We start from the raw sequence: 20905 nt of genomic DNA, 5'->3' as shown, positions 1-20905 counted from the left end.
AGATCTTATACTGACCATCCATCTATTTATTAAAGTAGAAAATGTTCAGAAATCTGTTCCGTTCCTGTCTGCCTTTGCGCAGTAATGTAAGTCTACTGGAAATAACGGGTGTTTTGGGTGGAATGGTGAGGAGTTAAGATATAAAATGCTTAACAAATGGGAAAGAATATTGGGGATGGATATGCCCTGCTAAGGCCTTTAAATGTGTTCAATTAGAGGGCAATTATAATTATTAATATAAACAACTGGCTGAATGAGGGAAATCCCTAAACTACTGTCCATTATTAAATGCAACATTTGCCTTTTAATTAAGGGCCGATTCATCAAGAGTCGAATATCGAGGGTTAATTAACCCTCGATATTCGACTAGGAACTAAAATCCTTCGACTTCGAATATCGAAGTCGAAGGATTTAGCGCAAATGCTGCGATCGAACGATCGAAGGATAATTCCTTCGATCGAACGATTAAATCCTTCGAATCGAACGATTCGAAGGATTTTAATGCAACGATCGAAGGAATATCCTTCGATCAAAAAAACTTAGGCAAGCCTATGGGGACCTTCCCCATAGGCTAACATTGACTTCGGTAGCTTTTAGCTGCCGAAGTAGGGGGTCGAAGTTTTTTTTAAAGAGGCAGTACTTCGACTATCGAATGGTCGAATAGTCGAACGATTTTTAGTTCGAATCCTTCGATTCGAAGTCGTAGTCGAAGGTCGAAGTAGCCCATTCGATGGTCGAAGTAGCCCAAAAAACACTTCGAAATTCAAAGTTTTTTTACTTCGAATCCTTCACTCGAGCTTCATGAATCGGCCCCTATGGGGCAGATTCACTAAGGGTCGAATTTCGAAGTAAAAAATACTTCGAAATTCGACCCTCGAATTGAAATCCTTCGACTTCGAATATCGAAGTCGAAGGATTTAGCGCTAATCCTTCGATCAATCGATCGAAGGATTTTCCGTTCGATCGAACGATTAAATCCTTCGAATCGAACGATTCGAAGGATTTTAATCCAACGATCGAACGAAAATCCTTCGATCAAAAAAAGGTTAGCAAACCTATGGGGACCTTCCCCATAGGCTAACATTGACTTCGGTAGGTTTTACCTGCCGAAGTAGGGGGTCGAAGTTTTTTTTAAAGGGCAAGTACTTCGACTATCGAATGGTCGAATAGTCGAACGATTTTTCGTTCGATTCGTTCGATTTCGTTCGAATTCGAACGAATTTAACCAATTCGATGGTCGAAGTACCAAAAAAATACTTCGAAATTCGAATTTTTTTCATTCGAATCCTTCACTCGAGCTTAGTGAATCGGCCCCTATGTGTTATTATGTCGTGGGCAGCAGACTTAGCTTGTGATTTTTAATATTATTCTATGTTTTTCTCTCCAACAGACACAATCACCATCAACTTCAGAGTTCAGAGTAAGCAAATAAAGCTTTACTTTACATTATCTTTTCTTTTCTTTTTTTAGTATGTGTGACATTTCAGTGTTAATTTACCATACAAAATTCTTCAATTTAACAGATAATGAGTCTTAAGGATGGGTAACAATTAGGAATTAAGGACTTATAGGGGGTTATTTCTTATGTTTTTTGCCCGAAACCTCTAAAAACTTCGGAGCATGGCACAAAATCCAGCATCTGAGATGCCAGATTTTCTGATTCTAACTTTTCCATCCTCGGGGTTTAATAAATTCTGAAAAATGTGTGTTTTTTTAAATTCCAATTTTCTATAAAAAAAATCACAAATTTTTCATGCAATTTTTAAATTCCAATTTTCTATAAAAAAAATCACAAATTTTTCATGATTTTTGCATTCAGAGTTTAGAAAACAACCCCCATAGTCTTTGACTTGTTTCCTTCCCAATACTGAACCTAATATTCCTGCAGCCTTCATTCTCCAAAAGCTCCACCCTTTATGACTCTGTGTGAATGAATGTTACTTTGTCTTATTATTTCATATTATTTTTCATTGTTTGGTTACTCTGTTCTTTCTTTGCTTTTTCTAATACTTTATTTTTCTATTTGTAGGATCCAAGTGGAATATTAGAACTGGGAGAAACCCTTGGCCAGGGTTCCTTTGGCCAGGTGTACAAGGTAAACGACCACGATTCTAGTTCAGAGATACTTTACCATTACATTTTAGCAGAATGTAGACAGTGACAGTCTAGATCCAGCTTTATTTTTAATACATTTTGACATATTTAATATCATTACCTATTTAATTCATTGTTATTGTTAATAGTTTAATAATACAGCTCTTCAGTTTAGAATGTAAACTCTTATCTTGTTGCTTGGGTCCAATTTACCCTGGCAACCAGGCAGTGGTTGGAATAACAGACTGGAAGATAAATTGAAGAGCTGCACAAAACAAGAGTTTTTGGACCCCTCCCAATGATTAGATAACATAAGGAATTTAATAAAATGTAAATAGTGAAATATAAAATATAAAAAAAAACCTCTTGCTTTTACAGGGTCACCATCTTAAAACCCTTGAAGAAGTGGCTGTGAAAGTCATTTATATCCAAAACCAGGTAATGATTTTTTTTCAATGAATTCATAACTTTCCTTTAAATATAAAAACAGAACTGTACTCACTGCTATTTCTGTTTCCATAGGATCACAAAGAGAGAATCTCCAATGAGATTAAAATCCTTGAAAAGGTCTCACGGCACAGCAACATCGTGTCATTCTTTGGCGCATTCCAGCCGCCTGACTCCATAGAGAGGCCTGTATGGGTAAGACTATATTTCTTGTACAGTTACCTAGGGCACAATGAGGTTGACTGCTCTTACCTTGTTATTGTTCTCTAGTCAGCTAAAAAAGTCAAGTCAAGTTCAGTTGAGCTCTAAATATTTATAGGGAACCTATAGTAACAATGCTGTAACTATTTCTTAATTCTACAGATTGCAATGGAATTTTGCGGAGGCGGCACAGTAGCCGAACTTTTAGATTTGTTACCAGGCAGATCACTTCCCAAGACATGGATCTCCTACATCTGTCGGGAAGCCTTAAAGGTATGCCAGGCTCATCTTGTTCAAGCATGTTATACACAGGTTTATATTGAGGTCATATAAAAACACAACGTCTTGCTCTTTTAGCTTTTGCTTTAACGTTTTCAACTTTTATTTTCCAGGGCCTGACCTACCTCCATAAGAAGAGAATTATTCATCGGAATGTAAAACCGCTCAACATCGCGCTTACGGAGGACGCCGAAGTGCGTTTAAGTAAGTAAAAAAGATTATTCTGCTGTGAATAGGTTATCTAACTGACCAGGATGAATTATTACTGACACCAATATTAATAGCATAATGAATTAACAAACATGGGAACACTGGGTCTTTTTTCCCAGAAAAGTTAGCAAACATGGTTTTGGATAATGAGCCTTGATAATGTTACATCATATTTTGTGAGTTTAAAAACTTCTAAGTTCCAAAAACGCTGGCGTCTTTTCCTTTTTTCTGCGTGATATGCGGCAAAAGGCCTTAAAAGTTTATTTTTGTGTAACCAGTTTCCCCCATACATTTTCTAACATATGGAACATTATTTTACAGTGGGCTCATGTGTAGGGCAATATAACAACTCGATTGACTTTTATTAAGACCTCTAAAAATTTGCGCTAGGCAGAAATGAACGCTAGCGTCCTTAAGTCCAGGACGAAAATACACATTTTAGTAAAATATCGTTGTCCCAGTGAATTTCCACCTAGCGAAGTTATACGATGGGTGCGAAGCCATCGCTGGCAAATTTTTGCCGCTTAGTAAATTTAACCCATGGCTGGATAAATCCAGTGGCAATGTTGTGTATGATACCTTCAAAAATGATAAATGTAGTGACAGTTACATGTGTTATGCCCTAGAACACATGACTAGATATATATATATCCAGAGTATTTGTATAATGTTTATTGTCATGTTCAAATTTCTTTTTGACACTTGTAGATTTGCACCAATTTAAAAACAAACATGTTATTAATGCAATAAATTTTGATGACTTTCAGTTGACTTCAGCATCGCTAAAAAACTAAAACGGCGCAAAACTTGCAAAGAACTGCAAGGGACACCACATTTCGCGGCACCTGAGGTGTGGACTGGTGGACCGTATGATTTTAAGGTAAGACTTCAGGGTTTAATTCACTACAAAGTGACATGATGCTTTTTATGGGCTGCACTCACTAATCATTTTCTTTTTGTCTATCACTTTCAGTGTGACATATGGTCATTAGGCATCACAGCCTTAGAGATGGTAAAGAGAGCAATCCGTGAGTATAAGTCTTTGTTTCTGTGTCTATATTGTGCTGTACTACCGGTATGGGACCTGTTATCCAGAATGCTCGGGACCTGGGGTTTTCCGGATAGTGGATCTTTCTGTAATTTGGGTCTTCATGCCTTAAGTCTACTAGAAATTCATTTAAACATTAAATAAACCCAATAGGCTGGTTTTGCTTCCAATAAGGATTAATTATATCTTAGTTTGGATCAAGTACAAGCTACTGTTTTATTATTACAGAAAAAAAAGGAAATCAATTTTAAAAATTTGGATTATTTGGATTAATTGGAGTCTATGGGAGACAGCCATTCCGTAATTTGGAGCTTTCTGGATATCGGGTTTCCGGATAATGGATCCTATACCTGTAGTTTCACGTTTTAAACACATCACAAACACATCTCTTCATATCTTGAAATGCTGTGGTTATTGCATCAGGATTTATATCAATTATACATGTTCCAGACCTATGCTATAAGTGCTGTATAGTAGTAATGCATCTGATAATCACAGCTTCTGCTTTTGATCATAGCTATTCTTTAAAGGACCAGTAACATCAAAAAAATTTTAAAAAACACAATTGTTGTTATTAGAAAAAACACCAAGACAAATGAAACTTTAAAATCGCAAAGTCTTTATTAAGAAATAACTTACCGAATCCACTCTTCAGAAAGCGATTGGACGATCCATCGTGTGGCGCTCAATTTTTCCTCCCGGCCTTCCTTATAGGAGATAGCCAAGGAGGAGATATTGAGGGCCTGCACGAAGGATCGTCGCCCAATCGCTTTCTGAAGAGGAGAACAAGCAGAGTTTTGGTAAGTTATTTCTAAATAAAGACTTTTTAACGTTTAAATTGGTGTTTTTTTGTTCTATTTATACTAACGAATTTTTTAAAGTTACTGGTCATTTAAAGGTATTCAAAATGAACAGTCAGATGGTTAATATTAGTATAGTAGTATATGGCATTTGACTATTTTTAAACAGTGTTTTGTTCTGCTGCCCCTTGGAATACACATCCTATGTGCCCTCATAATAGCGCAAAAAACAGATTTTATGGTAGGCAGAGAGGATGCTGGGATTTGTGTTTTGCAACCAGCAGGGAAACCAACATTATCTCAGAATGTACACAAACATCAATGAGTGGTTTCTAAAGCATTTTTATTTTTACTCATTAGCACGATCATATTTACCACCTAAAACAATTGGAATTGCCAACGTTCGTAATGACCCTCCAGAGCTGATTATATCATATAAATGGTAAGTGGTTACCAAATGTTTTTCTGTTTAACACTTTATTGGACTTATGTTAAGGCACAATCTGTGTTAGGTCCCCAGTGATTCAGAACCTATAATAGAAGTCAGGGTAGCTAGCAAGAATATTATACCATTGAGAAAAAGCCATGGGCCATATTTATTTAATTGCTAACTGAAAATTTTAAGAAATCAACTTGCTTCTGTTTATGGAAACAGTTGGGGAAGATTTATCAAGGGTCGAATTGAAAATTTGAATTTGAGCTATTTTTGTGTACTTCGACTAGGTAATAGTCCAAATTCGAATCGAATTTGGAAAAAAAAATGGAAAATTCTAATATCGAAATTCATCATGTACCGTCCCTAAAACTTTGACCATTCGTCATCAAAAACCTGCCTACGCGGGACCTCATAGAACGTATTTGGACTTTGAAAAATCAATGGTTTTTTTTTAAATACTTTGAATGGAATTTGATCAAATAAGATCTTACTTCAAATCGAAGTATTCGAATACAGCCTATTCACCGGCAGAAAAAACTTTGATTTTTTTAAATAAATTTCGGTTGTTTTTTTTTTTTATTCAAATTACGAAGTTATGGGATTTAAAAAAAACATCATTACTTCGAAATTCGACCCTTGATAAATCTGCCACTTAAAGTTATTGCTAAATATAGATAAATAGATAAATATAGATAAATACAACAAATACATTAATAGAACTATGTTTAAGTGTATGTATATATATATATATGTATATATATATATATATGTATATTTAGAATGGGTGGCACTCCACTTCTGAACATCACCCAGTTGCATGGTTAAGATTAGGTATAGCTTCAGAAAGAACCAGCAACACAGGGTTATTTATAATAGTGAAAAAAAATATATTTGGTAAGGCATGCATAGCCAACGTGACGTTTCAGTCCCTACGTTGGCTATGCATGCCTTACCAAATATATATTTTTTTATATTTATATATACACATTATATATATATATATATACATTACATCTTACATTTAAGTTTCAATTATTTTTTCTAGGACTACGGAATTCTACTCATTTGTTAAAGACTGTCTGACCAAGAACCAAACAGGCAGACCAAAGGCAAAACATCTCCTAAAAAACCATCCTTTTGTAAATAACATACAAAATGAAGCTGAGGTGAGAGAGGAAATTAGAGCTTTCTTCCTCAGAAACAATGAAGCTGAATTAAAGAATGGTAAGGAGTTTGTCCATTTTCCTTATGAATTATTTGATGGTTTTGATTGGATTTTATATGTAAAGTTGATAAAGGAGAATTGAAATTGAAAAGATAGAGTTCAAATAAATAAATGTATATAGATGTATACCGGGGTGCCCAAACTTTTTGCAACAAGAGCCAGATTTGGTGAGGTGAAAATGTGTGGGGGCCGACCATTCAGCCTGACATTCCTTGAAACATTAACATTAAATTACAGGAATCGAGTAATCGTAGCAGTAATATATATGGAACAAAGTGATGCCATACTTCTTTAGTTTACTGTACTGGCACGTCAGTACATCTATTGACACCTTCAGACCTAAAGAAGTATGTGAGAGTGGGTTATCACTATGTGCCAGTATGTGTCTATTGCTAACACCTTCAGCACATAGGTAGCAGAGGCATATCGTTTCACTAATGTGCCTTAATATTACTGCTATGGGATTTCTGATCACACTGTGCTGGGGGGCTTTATTATTATTAATTTCAAGATGGAGGCTGAGGGCCGGTGTAAATTTGAAAAAGGGCCGCAATTGGCCCCGGGCCACACTTTGGACATGCCTGATGCATACAAATAAATATTTCAAAAAGAGGCATAGTCAAAGATTAAATATGGTCTCTGATTATCCCCCTTGTTAGAATTTTAGATTAATACATGTCTAGATAATTTATGAAATTTTATGTATTACCTCTGTAGGATTTAGTAAACCTAGAGAAGAACCTAGGGATACTGAAAAGAAAAGAACCAGCTCTCAAATTCTTAAACCTGCTGAAGAAAAGCAGAACTTGCCCATGGCTGAGAACATGGACGTAGAAGTTGCAAGCTCAGTTGCTGTCCTTGAAAGCAAGGAAGAAAATGAATTTATTATAGAAGAGAAACTGGACACAGAAGATGCCAGTTTATTAACATCAGAAATCAAAAACATCTCAAAGATAAGTTTGCCCAAGGACGAGAATCTGGATGAAGAAACAAAAGATGATCAAGGCTTTGTTACAAAACAACAACCAGACACAGAAGAAGCCAGTTTACAATCATCAGAAGGGGAAATCATCTCAAATAACTCTGACGAGCTGCATGCAAAACAAGATGTATGTACAGTCCATGTTCAGGAGTTGGCTCCTGAAATAGAACATGATGCACTCATTGCACATGAACTAACCCCAGAAGACAACAGGAATGCATCTATTAATAAGAATGATTATGAGTTACCTCAAGTTGGCTCAACCACTGAGGAGGAATTTTTCATGGCTGACGAGTTTTCTCCACAAGAGAAACTGAAGCCAGAAAACACGAACAAAGAAGAAGAGGAGGAATTTTTCATGGCTGATGAGTTTTCTCCACAGGAATACTTGGTGTTATTGCTTCCCTGGTTTTTGTTCTGTATCTTTTATTTGCTGTGGTTATTGGTTGTAAAAACTAGGATCAACCCACACATCTGATGCAACATGATTGTTTCACTCTACAAATTTGGGCATTTTCACTTGTCCCCCTTGGGGTGATTTTATTTTTGTATTAAATTTTTGGAGACTATAACCTAGTCCTATCAGAGAATAGAGATTGCCCACACCCCATTACTTAAACAGTACAAATCTCAATGCCAGAGATTCCATCAACTGATCCACAGATCAGATCTTCGGGACTTATGGTGCATACACCATCCCAACAAGAGAGCAAATACCTTTCACTATACTTGCCATCAGTTATATTCTAGATCCCTTGCCTCCGCTATTAGAAATCATAAAGATATAACGAGTTCTAAGATTCAGCAGCAAGAATTTGTGGTCACCACAGTAATTTCCCACCATTAATACAGAAAATTAAATCTTCCTTCTTAAATGCAGCCCATATACAACATCCTGACTAGGAGGTACAGGGCAGATTTCATCTTTTTGCGCCCTTAGGCAACTGGGTCCTAGTGCCACCCACGAATGCGAAAACCCCTGTGTGAGTGCATGCGCCGGTTCGTAGACTGCAAGGTCCTAGCTCCTGCAAGAGCACATATTCACAGCAATCGTACACTCCCCAGCGCTTTTGTAGATGCGGCTGGGTGGCATGCCGCCCCTCATAGTACAAGTTGATCCAGGGACTAGTCCGATTGCCATTTTGGAGTCAGGAAGGAATTTTTTCCCCCTCTGAGGCAAATTGGAGAGGTTTCAGATGGGGTTTTTCGCCTTCCTCTGGATCAACTGGCAGTTAGGCAGGTTAAAAAAGTGAAAAAGTTGAACCTAACCTAACTTACTATGTAACTACCCCCAGAACATAGGCTTACAACTTTTATTTTAACAGCAACTAGGTTATCAATCACCTCCCAGTGGAAAATCCCACATTCCCCTAAGTTAATAGATATTATACACAGAATGAAAGATATGAGGGAAATTAAGTACATGACTGCAAATATTAGAGGTTGCCGAGACAATTGGGAGAAGACTTGGTCTAACTGGAACTATTACATAACTTCTACCCAACGGCCTAGAGATAACGTTTCTACATAGTGATATAGGCTAACTGAACATTCACAATACTGAATACTGAATATCAATGTGATATACTTGAGACTGTTTTTCCTTTTTTTATATGACTGAAAAAACAAATAAAAATTTTACAAAAAAAACATCTGTGTTAAGGCTATTTTGTAGTTGGGTTTTTTTTGGATATAAAATAATACAGAAATCACTAATTGTATTAATCAAATTCTTTGTTGCTAAATTAAAATTAGTAGGAATTGCTCACTATAGCACAATATATCTCTAGCTAGTGATAAGCAATGCATTGTTTAACTTGGGGGGTTATTTACTAAACTCCGAATGCAAAAATCACGAGAAATGTGAGATTTTCTTTTATAAAATTGGACTTGTAAAAAATTACGAATTTTTGGAAATAATTAAGCCCCAAGGATGGAAAAGTCAGAATCAGAAAATCTGGCATCTCAGACCTGTCGAGGTTGCATATATGGGAGCAGTACCAATGATTTTTTGATTTTTCCTGCAATACCAAGAAGTTTTCTGGGTTTTCGTGCAAAAAACATAGGAATTCAGAGTTTTCGGGTGAAAAAAACAAAAAAAATCATGAAAATAGGATGAAACATCAGAAAAAATCGTGAAAAAACCCAAGCAGATTTGACCGAGTTTGTAGCAGAAAATATTGAGATAAATTTGATAAATAACCCCATTAGACTTTCTGCACTTTTTTATGTGATAATTAGATGAGTGAATGCACTTACACTGTATACAGTTTATGTATGACAACTAATGGAGTTGTCAAACTATTATTTTCCTGCAAGGATTATAGAGTGTGATGGTACAAATCACTTAAATACATGATTACAAGGCAGCTAAGTGATTGATTGATTAATTAATTAGTCTGATTATGTTTATTAATTTATTAGTTCATTAACTTCATAATAGAATGTTTTTTTAATCTAATGAAAAGTTGACGATTTCATGAATTAGAATTAAATTAAGTATTTAGTTACAATAAATTTTGATCTAACATATATTAATTACACATATGAACTAAATTTGTACGTTAGCACTGCATATTTTTCCCAATTGTTTGGGAATTTAATTCAATGAGTAACATATTTACTTTTTATAATTTGTTATACTTATATATGTTATACCATTTTGTGCACTTATCACAGACATTGTTGTGGGTTCTAAATCTAAATTGATCCCAGTTTCCAACTGCATTAACAATTTCCATTGTAGCTTAAGTTCCATATAAACTAAATTGGTATTAAACTGGTAGCATAGGGTTAAACTCTAAGAGGGTTTGTCCTAACACCATATAACATGTTTTAATTCTTGTAAAGGTTTCTTTGCATTCGTGCCTATGAATATGTATGAAACGCATTTGTAATTTTAGTATTATAGAATAAACTTCAATATTATCTACACCGACTGGCTGCAGGAGTGTGTGCTCACTTTTGGTGAGTGCGAGAAGAGCTGATTTTACCTACACTAATTACATTGTTTAAATTGTGTCTCAAGGCAATAGACCTGTAGTTTATACACCCAGGTCACTCGGATGAGCTGCACTCTAACTTATTTTGCTGTTTCATATTTAATACTCTGAGTTTTTATGTTTCCATGCTAAAAAAAAAAAAAAAATTAGCCAGCTTTTCACTTTTTGGGATTAGAGCTGGTTTTGTAAAGTCAGTAAATCAAACATACTATGTTATACAGAACAGCACAGTATTTCACAAAGAAAGAACGATGGACACCAGCTCCGTACTCCAATTTAAAAAAGTCTTTATCGGCCCCACCAAAGAGTGAACTAGCATACAAACAGACCAGCGTTTCCATTAAGCATGCAGAGGGTTAAGTAACATGGTTACACACGTTCAGGATGGGGTTCTTTCAGAGCATCAAGGAGAAAACATTAATTTTCATATTTGTTATTATAAAAGATATAACAGTGCATTTATACACAAAAAGATGTTACAAAAAGGACATGCATTAAAATATACAATTACAAACAGTTTTGAAAATAAAAGGGAAACATATAGAAAACCTATAGACTCGTCTAGAGAGAATTTCCTGGTCCTGAAGGTCAGGAGACACAAACGGGATGAACTCTCCAATGAATTAGGTCCTTCAAAGTAAATCCAAATTGTTGGTCAGAAGAGCTGATATTTATCACTGATTTCAGGGGCATCAGATAACTGAACTCCTCTCAGTTTTAATAACCTAATGTGAGTATGGACTGGACCTAACATTTAATGATCTTATGCCTTATGGGAACATAGTAGAGAAATTACATTATATTCGTTGGTTATATTTTTTCCCACTACTTCTATTTACACTTAAAATTAATTCTGTGTGACCTGCCCCAGCCCAGGTATTTTCATCTGATAAACCAAGATCCAAACCTAGTCATGTTTGAATTTGTTTGCTAGCAGGTATTTTATTAATATATTTAATGTTATTCCCTTTCCACCTTGTTCCGCGTATGGTTCTCCTGCCTGTCTCTTGTCCCCCATTCCCTGAGTCTAGACTTAGAAACCAAGAACCCTTCCAATAACTTTATACCTCCCTGGTCTCCAATGACCTGCTCAGTCCTAGGCCGACATAAGCCACTGGGCTCTTCCCTAATATCGTGGACTCCTAAGCAAACTGCTTAATTCCTGTCTGTCTTGGGGACAATGTCTGCTGCTGTCAGTAATCCTTTTTTAATACTGATCCCCTGACACTCCCCATCAGTACTGGTTGTGGTACTGGAGCTATACCTGGCCCACAGCTTCCTTGCTCTCTCCAATCTGAGTTGCACTGTCTATTAGGACTCTACTCAGCACCTGTACAGCACAACACTGCACTGATCTCTGAGCCCGGCTTATCTGCTGACCTTCACTCAAGACCTCAGGCAGTTTGGGTACAGTACAAGGGTTCCCTGCTGGAAATCCCTCACTGCAGGTACTTGTAGGAAAAAAATGCTTCTCCCCATCTCCACTCTAATGCTCGCTTTTGGACACCGCTGGTTCTGTTTGACACTGACTCCTGGCTCCCCTAGCTACTTTGCTGCATTTTACTTTTGATAGTTACCTGTTGAGGTGGATGGCCACAATCCAATACAGCCAGAGCTATTGAGACCTGTTATAGGGCACAAAAGCAATTAACATGTAACCCAAATCATTCCCCAACAATACATTTACAGACATTTCACTGGTTACCCCCACTTGCCTTAGACTCTCATCGCACCCCAATCCAAGAAAACTCTTTGCTCAAGCACCTTTGAGTAACTCCCATTCCCTTTATGGGATAATATCAGCAATGTTTATCATGTCTGGATGTGCAAGAGAAAAATTAGACCCCTAATCCCTGAGTCACTTTATCCCCCATAATTTTAGACTGCATATAATGTCTTAGCTTCTCAGTGTTACCAGACACAAGGATTAGCACAGGCTTTACAGGTGGTGTTGGTGGCTAGTACTTTTTGATAAGAGCATGTTAATGGCATCAACGTCTCCTTCAAACTCTGGTGGTAAGTCCACAAAAGCATCTTGTGTATTTTGCCCATTGCTCATGGGGTAGGTGATGCTGTCTGTAAGCGCTTTCAAAGCACCACTAAAAGGAATATATGGCACTCTAGTAGATGTTGCATTTTTGCTGCTTCTCTCTCTGCTTGATGTACTGTAGCTTCTGCATCTCTCTCTCTCTCTCTCTCTCTCTCTCTCTCTCTCTCTCTCGCTCCCTGTTGCTATTGCAGGATCAGCTGCCACTTGTAATCCATCCGTACATACCTACCAAGGGACACCTAAAATGCCCATAGTTTTTCAGGAGTTAAGCCTGCATTACACATTCCCACTGCTGCCACCAATATGTCAAATAGTGGCACTTGTACCTGCACTTGGTTATCAGGGGTCACTAGCTCAATCTTTTCCTTACCTTGCACACAGGTTAGACTAGCACAACACCCCCTACAACAAACCAATACCCACAAAATCCACACACCCAGGTCTCTGCATAATTGATCCTATACATTAAACCCTTGGAATCAGCAAATGATTATAGTATACGCAGTATATCTGTCCTAGGGATTGTACTACAGTAATGCCTTTGGATTTTATGCTGAATATATATGATATAATTATAAACACATTTGCTATAGGAATCCAGTAAAGTGTGTTGACTCTTATTACATAAAAATGCTTTAAAAGGGAAGTAAAGTCTAAAATAGAATAAGGCTAGAAATGCTGTATTTTGTATACTAAACATAAACATGAACTTACTGCACCAGAAGCCTAATCAAACAAATGATCTATGCTTTCAAAGTTGGCCACAGGGAGTCACCATCTTGTAACTTTGTTAGACATATTTGCAAGACCAAGACTGTGCACATGCTTAGTGTGGTCAGGGCTGCTTAGGGTTTGCCAAAGCACAAGTCAAATAATATCTGCCAGAAGCCGATACAACAAGACTGATTAATTATCAGAATATGCAGACTGCACTGGTCATGTAATATGTGGATTATATCGTTTTTGTATTGTTTAATACAAACTTTCTTCTTCTTTGCAGAACCAGTGGCTGCAGCCCAGTTTATCTGTTTAAATCTGGCTCCATGATCTTTGTCCCTGCAGCTGGAGTTGGAAACAGTAAAGGGGGTGTGAAGGCAAAAATAAAATCCAATACAAATCTCTACACAGTCGCCAACTTCTTTACCGGGAAACAAACAAAGCTGCTTGAATTCTGCATGGCTGGGAAGTAAGGCGGGGCTCCCTCTGCTGTTCATAAGTATGATTGTTTCCCTGCAGAGCAGTTAGGCACCGTCTAACAATTCCTATCCACAGCAGTAAATGAATGGAGAATTTCACTGCATACAGTCAGGTTTCTTATAAAAATTGTACACATTTTGTAATACAATTATATTGGAGATAGGTCTCTTTTTCATTAAAGAAAGTAAAAAATGGATGTTATTTTTTGCCTTTACATGCCCTTTAATCCCATCAATTGGTATAAGTGGCTGCATGTTTTTACATCCCAAATTCTAACCTTACATTTATCATCACTGAACCTCATCGGCCACTTAGAACCCAGATTGCCAGTACGTCCAGATCCCCCTGCACGTATTTTAGCCTGGTGGAAAGCGGATTCCACAGTTCTGTGCCATCAGTAACCTCCAATATATTTCTTATAAGATCATCCCCCCAAGTCATTAATTAACAAATTAAGTGGTTATGGGAGCATTCTACGGCTAAGTAAAATGTACAATTGCAATAGTTCAAAAGTTCAACTTATCTGTGCAAATTAGCTACAAACATACACAACAGAGTGACTGAACTTCCTGGCCCCCTGCAATTCAGTGCAGTTACTTTCAAAAACATGGTTTTTAGTCGCAATATTATGATGATAATGGCATTGTAGCATTTCTTGGGATAAATCCCTCTTGGCCAAGGGACTGATTTCACCGCTTGTGGCTTGTCAATTTTTTATTTTTTATTAAGTATATATATTTTATATTTATTTTTTATTAAGTATGTGCACTTGTACAGTTATAGGTATGTTATCCATTATCTGGAAATCTGATATCCAAAAAGCTCTGAATTACAGAAAAGCTGTCTCCCATAGACTCCATTATAATCAAATAATCCAGATTTTTCAAATTGATTTCCTTTTTCTCTCTAATAGTAAAACAGTAGCTTGTACTTGATCCTACTAAGATATAATTAATCCTTATTGAAAGCAAAACCAGCCTATTGGGTTTACTTAATGTTTACATGATTTTCTAGTAGACTTAAGGTATAAAGATCCACATTACAGCAAGATCTGTTATCTGGAAACCCCAGGTCCAGAGCATTCTGAATAACAGGTCCCATACCTGTAAAAAATTACTAGTGAAACAGGGGACCAGGGAATATGAACTGATTTACCAACCATCCATGTTTCTAATTGCCTCATTACAGATATGTCTCAAAATGATCTGTCCTTCATGAAACCATGCTGATACATAATCTTGAACGTGATCTCATACCAAATCTTCAGATAACTTGCCCATCACAGAAGAAAAGGCTTACTGGTCTATAATAGCCACACTGGGTTTGTAATCCCATTTTATACTATGTATAATTCACTTTTTAAAAACATGAAAAGAAAAACTGTTGAAAAAATACAAATAAGAATAAAGAAACCTTTTAATCCATGTTTTCATAAGTATTTTTATGCTACAGGTATGAGACCTGTTATCCAGAATGCTCGAAACCTTGGGTTTTCTGGATAACAGATCTTTCTGTAATTTGTATCTTAATACTTTAAGGGGGTTATTTATTAAATTCTGAATGAAAAAAAATCTAAAAATACAATTTTTTTTTGTTCAGGTAAGTTTATTAACAAATGAAGACAGAAGCATTGCAAACCAGTTTACACTTGAAGGTATACAGTTCGTGAAGTACATTGGTACAACAGATTTCATCATTTACAATAAAAGCAAGCTTTGGAAACTCAATTTATGCGTTTGTGTTACTCTGCTGTTGCTATACCTTATTGGATTACCGGGAGGTTTTCAGGTGACTGCATATTTGGGTGGGGGGATTTCTTCAGCCATGGGGTCCAGGTCTGCTAGAACCTTGCTACTTGTTCTTTCTTTTTGTGTAGTAGGAATTCCAGCATACCCAGATTGGACATGGTGCTAATCCAGAGATCAGGGGAGGGTGGGCTGTCTGACCTCCAACTAAGGCATATGAGTCTCCTAGCCTGGAACATGGATTTACTAAGAAAGACTTTAATGGAAGAGTGTGTTTGTAGACCTTAGAAGAGGCCTGAGACAAATCATTGGATCTGGATCAAACCTACAACCTCAGATAATCCATCCAGTATTGCCTTCCAATAGGCTGTATGTCTATGCAAGACCAGAGTGTATGCAGCAGGATGCCCACACTTTCATTACATCTCAAACAGTTAGGGGAGAGGTTGGAATTTATTTTGTGCAGTCGGGCTGGGGTATAGTACGCCCTGTGTATCAGGTAGAGTTTTGAATTTAGAACTGATGGATATTCTCTTTGGTGTTTTAAGGAAGAACCCCCACTGTTCATCCGTGAGGACCCCCTCACAAAAAGAGTGGCCTCTGTCCCTTAAATACACAAGGGTGTCCCCTGCATATAGCTGTATCTTGTTTGTACCTGTTTTTGAGGACCAGCCCTCTATACGAGGATTTTGTCTTAGTGATACTGCAAATGGCTCTATTGCTAGGGCAAACAACAGGTTAGTGCAAATAGGGGTGAGTTGGAGCTTCCAAGCCTAAATGCAGCTGTCGACTTGACATACAGCAACTGTACAATGGATATGAACACATGCCCAAATCGTATATTCTGTAGCTTTTTCCAGAGATAAGCCACTCCACCATATCAAATGCCTTAGCTATATCTAGTGCCGCTACAGCCCTTGTTCCTTTGTTGGGGGAAGTCTAAGGTCAGATTGAGTAGGCACCTGATTTTAAGTGCTGTGGTCCTCCCCGGCATGAACCCCAACTGGTCTTCATTGATAAGGGTATGTATAACCTTTTTCAGGCGGTTCTTTAATATTTTGGCAAAATATTTTGACATCAGCAGTTAATAGTGAGATTGGGCGGTATGACTCTGCTAATGTTGGGTCTTTGCCAGGTTTTGCTAGCAGGGCAATAGCCGCCTCATACATTGAGTCTGGAAAGGCTGTTGATTGCATTGCGTGGTTGTAGACCTTAAGGAGCAGAGGGCTAGTGTATTGCTATGTCTCTTATAGACTTATATTGGTAATCTGTCTGCTCCTGCAGACTCGTGCAGTGCAGTGCTGCAGGCTTACTCCCTCTAGAAATTTATCTATTTTTTGGAGGTGTGTGTGTCCTCAAGTGTGGTTTTGTACAGTGCACTGTAGAAATTAGCAAGGGTGTCCTGTATTGTCTGTTGGTCTGTGGTGAGGGAGCCCTGGGCTTCCCTGAGGAGAGTGATTGCGGGGGGTGTAGAGTGGATTCTGGTGAGGGGAGCAAACATTTTCCTGTCCCTGGCATTAAGGAACCATGCAATCAGAGGATGAGGAGGCGCCCCTGGTATTGGAGCCTTCAATGGGATTCTGCAGGCGCGTTCCACAGCAAAGGCCTGGGAAAAGGCTGCATGGCCAAATTGCTCTGCCAGCCAGGCCTCAATAAAGTGCTCCAGGGAATCTCGCTCCGCTCTCTCAAGGAATCCTATAGACCTCAAATTATTGCGGTGGAGCCTATTTTCTAGTTTATCAGCTTTTGAGTTGCAGGCACCTATTGCCTGATCAAGCTGCTGTACTTGGCTCAGTAGCAGGTGTCAGATATCCTCCATCGAGCTGACCCTCCGTTCAAGCTCAGTCGTCCTCTGCTGCACCTTTTGCAGGTCTTGCTTAATGATGGAAAGCTTGATTTTGATTTCCTCGGTTTTGGAGCAGATTAAAGTGGAACTGGAGTCTTTCGATGCTTGGATCTCAGACATAAAGGTCAGACATTGTATGCTCTTGCGTTGAAGGTGAACAAGGACCTGGTAGTTGCTGATCCACGCCATCTTGTTCATCATGCAGCTCGGGATAATACAGAATTTTATAGACCAGGACACAGAGCTTCCCTTACATGCAACCTCTTACATTCAGCTCCATGCCACCCCCCTCAAAAAATCCAAATTTTTAGTGGAATAAAAATACTTGAATTTTTCGGGATTTATTAATGACAGATGCTGCGAAAAGTTTGAATCCGAAAATCCAGCATCTCAGACCCTCTGAGGTTGTATATAAGTCAATGGGAGAGGTCCCTCTCTTAATTGTAAGTTTCTGTGGTCTGCGCTGTAATTAGCCTGAAAATATGACTATTTCTGAGAAATTAAGGATTTTCAGGAAGAAGCCCAAAAAAAATCATAGTATTCAGGATAAAAAGGAAAAATTGTACGATTCGTGTTTTCGCTCGATTTTATCAAGTTTGTCCCCGATCTGATTAAATTGTGCTTTTTTTTAATAATAAATAAGGACACATCATGAATTCTAGTTTGGCCAGACTTTTTAATTTTAAAACATCAGAAAAAAACGTTTTTTTTTGATAAATTACCCCCTAATACTACTAGAAAATCATGTAAACATGAAGTGAACCCAATTGGCTGGTTTTGCTTCCAATAAGGATTAATTATATCTTAGTTGGGATCACGTACAAGGTACTGTTATTATTATTATATTATATGTAAATATATTATATATTATATGTAAATTATTATTTATCAAAGTCCGAATTAACCTCAATAGTGATGGGCGAATTTATTCGCCAGGCGCGAATTCGCGGCGAATTTGCGCGATTCGCGGCAGGCGAATAAATTCGCGAAACGCCCGCGAAAATTCGGCGAAAAAATTCGCCGGCGTCAAAAAAATTTTTTCGGAAAAACGGACGCCGGCGTCGGAAAAACGGGCGCCGGCGTCAAAAACGAGACGCTGGCGCCGTTTCGCGAATTTTCCGCCGTTTCGCGAATTTCACGCGAAATTCGCGAATTTTTCGGCGAAGCGAAACGGCGCAAATTCGCCCATCACTAAACCTCAATATTTTCTGCTACAAACTCTGATCAAATCTGCTCGGGTTTATTACTCTGATTTATTATTAAATTTTCCCGAAAATTAGCTTTACGGGAAAAAAATAGATTTTTACGTTTTTTTCTGAATTTTCCTCCTGTTTTCACCTTTTTTTATTTTGATTTTTCACCCGAAAACTCAGATTTCTTTGTCCGAAAACTTCGGGGTACTGCGCGAAACTCAGCGCACATCAGAAAATCATTGGGACTTCTCCCATTGACTTATATGGAACCTCGACAGGTCTGAGATGCCGGATTTTCTGATTCAGACTTTCCATCCTTGGTGTTTAATGAATTCCAAAAAATTCATGATTTTTTGAAAGTTCAATTTTATAAAATAAAATCACAATTGTTTTGTGATTTTTGCATTCGGAGTTTAGTAATTAACCCCTTGAGCGTTGCATCAGCATGGCAATGGTAATGTGTGTGATATGATCACTGGGTACTGTACTGATAAAGTATGGATATTGCACTGGGTCACGTAGTACAGGGTCAGCACTGTTGATCTGAAAGGATAAAGGTGAAGCAATACAATTCCATGGGAACAAATACAAATACATGAAATAGGTAAGTCCTTAGAAAGGTGAAATACATAGACAGCCTTGTTCCACCCAAAGGCTCTGGTAGTGTAAGCTTCTGTTTTTGTTGTTATCGCTTGCTCACTTTTGTATCTTTTTTTGTGCATGCACTTGTATTGGTAGATGAGTCTTCCTATATCCGAGTGAGGCTCGAGTAACACAAATGCCCCTATGAATTGTATTTCACAATGTGAGGTTTTACATATTTATAATCATTTTTGAGATCATACATTCTGGTAACTATTACTTTTTTTCCAAAATGTTCCTTTGAAGTTAAGAATAATCAAGGAGAAGATTCATGAATACTAGTGATGGGCGAATTTATTCACCAGGCGCGAATTTGCGAGATTCGGCGTCCATTTTTTGGATGCCAGTGCATTTTCGTTGGTGGCGTTTCGCGAATTTTTCGCCATTTTGCGGGAAATTTTTTCGGCAAAACAACATAAATTCACCCATCACTAATTAATACCCCGTAGTCGTCCTGCACTTGCGCAGGGGGCATTGTTAAAAAGTTCCTTTAGTATTCTGTCCAACAAAATAACCAGTTAACCAAGATATCCCCTGACACAAGGCGTGGAGCTATTAACATGTCATTGACTGTTTAGGGGTGCTGGGAGTTGTAATGTTAAAGGGCAAAAGGACTATAGTTATTTATAAATGTTATCCTGTGAGGCTCCCTACTGTGGCTCCCAAAAGAGAGTCCTTTATTTGCTGTGGGCCAGGTTAGTGTTCCATAAATATAAAACATGTTGTACTGTAGACACACGGTGTCTTAGTACAATTACTATATTTCTGGACATAACAGGAACACCCGTAAGTTCAAATACCACGTGTTCACATCACCTTCATAATATAAAGTCATTTACAGTACAGATACATTTAGTTACACAACACTGTATTGACACAAGCTGAAGAAGCCTTGATTTGGTCCTAGGGCCCCTGCCAACAAGAAGTGCCTCTTGGAGAATCTAGAAAAACTGTTTTAAAGGGGAAGTAAGCCTTCGGTACCGTGTTGACGTATAAGAAATATCCACAAAAAGAGTATACCTAGGATAAAAGGAAAACTATTCACTAGTTGTATTAAAACTATAGTCATCAAAAAAGTTGATTTTATATTGAATTGCTTTTTTTTAATGTAAAATGTTTTCTTCCCCTTTAACATCATTGGCTAAGCATGTTGTCTACTCCACTAGAGATTAACGTACACTACACTGGTCACTGACCACTACAGACTTCAAGAGTCCCACTCATAGATTCCCCACACAATTCAATAGATAGAGTTCTATACAGCACTAGGACTGAGGGACCTGGTGGGCTTCAAGGCGTCTCCTGGTGTTCCCAGGTTATGGGATCATTGTCTTCTCCAGGTGTTGTGCTCCTGTGGTCCTGCCAAAATTGTTCCACATCTGGAAGGACCTTCTCCTCTTTCAGTTTGGACTCTTGGGAGGACCTCAATCCTGAGTTTGTTTGCAAGTCCTGCAAGGATTGGATGGTACTTGTGACCATATATGATCCATTCTCCCCTGCTCTGCTGA

The 20905-nt window shown here is 37.8% G+C and overlaps 1 protein-coding gene across 1 annotated transcript; it reads left to right on the top strand.

Annotated features, from left to right (window-relative positions):
• On the top strand, positions 1-9372 carry MGC131023 (uncharacterized protein). The gene is given in 12 exon segments (NM_001096390.1): positions 1-86; positions 1391-1420; positions 2030-2095; positions 2473-2532; positions 2617-2736; positions 2905-3015; positions 3135-3225; positions 3999-4111; positions 4205-4259; positions 5440-5521; positions 6561-6739; positions 7458-9372. Coding segments are annotated over 12 exon segments (1695 nt in total). The 5' UTR covers positions 1-41; the 3' UTR covers positions 8201-9372.
• The last annotated feature ends 11533 nt before the right edge of the window (positions 9373-20905 follow it).

The sequence above is a fragment of the Xenopus laevis genome, chromosome 1L (assembly GCF_017654675.1).
Source record: "Xenopus laevis strain J_2021 chromosome 1L, Xenopus_laevis_v10.1, whole genome shotgun sequence".
Taxonomy (NCBI): Eukaryota; Metazoa; Chordata; class Amphibia; order Anura; family Pipidae; genus Xenopus; species Xenopus laevis.
The sequence above is the reverse complement of the archived record's forward strand: the minus strand, read 5'-3'. Positions and strand labels throughout refer to the sequence as shown.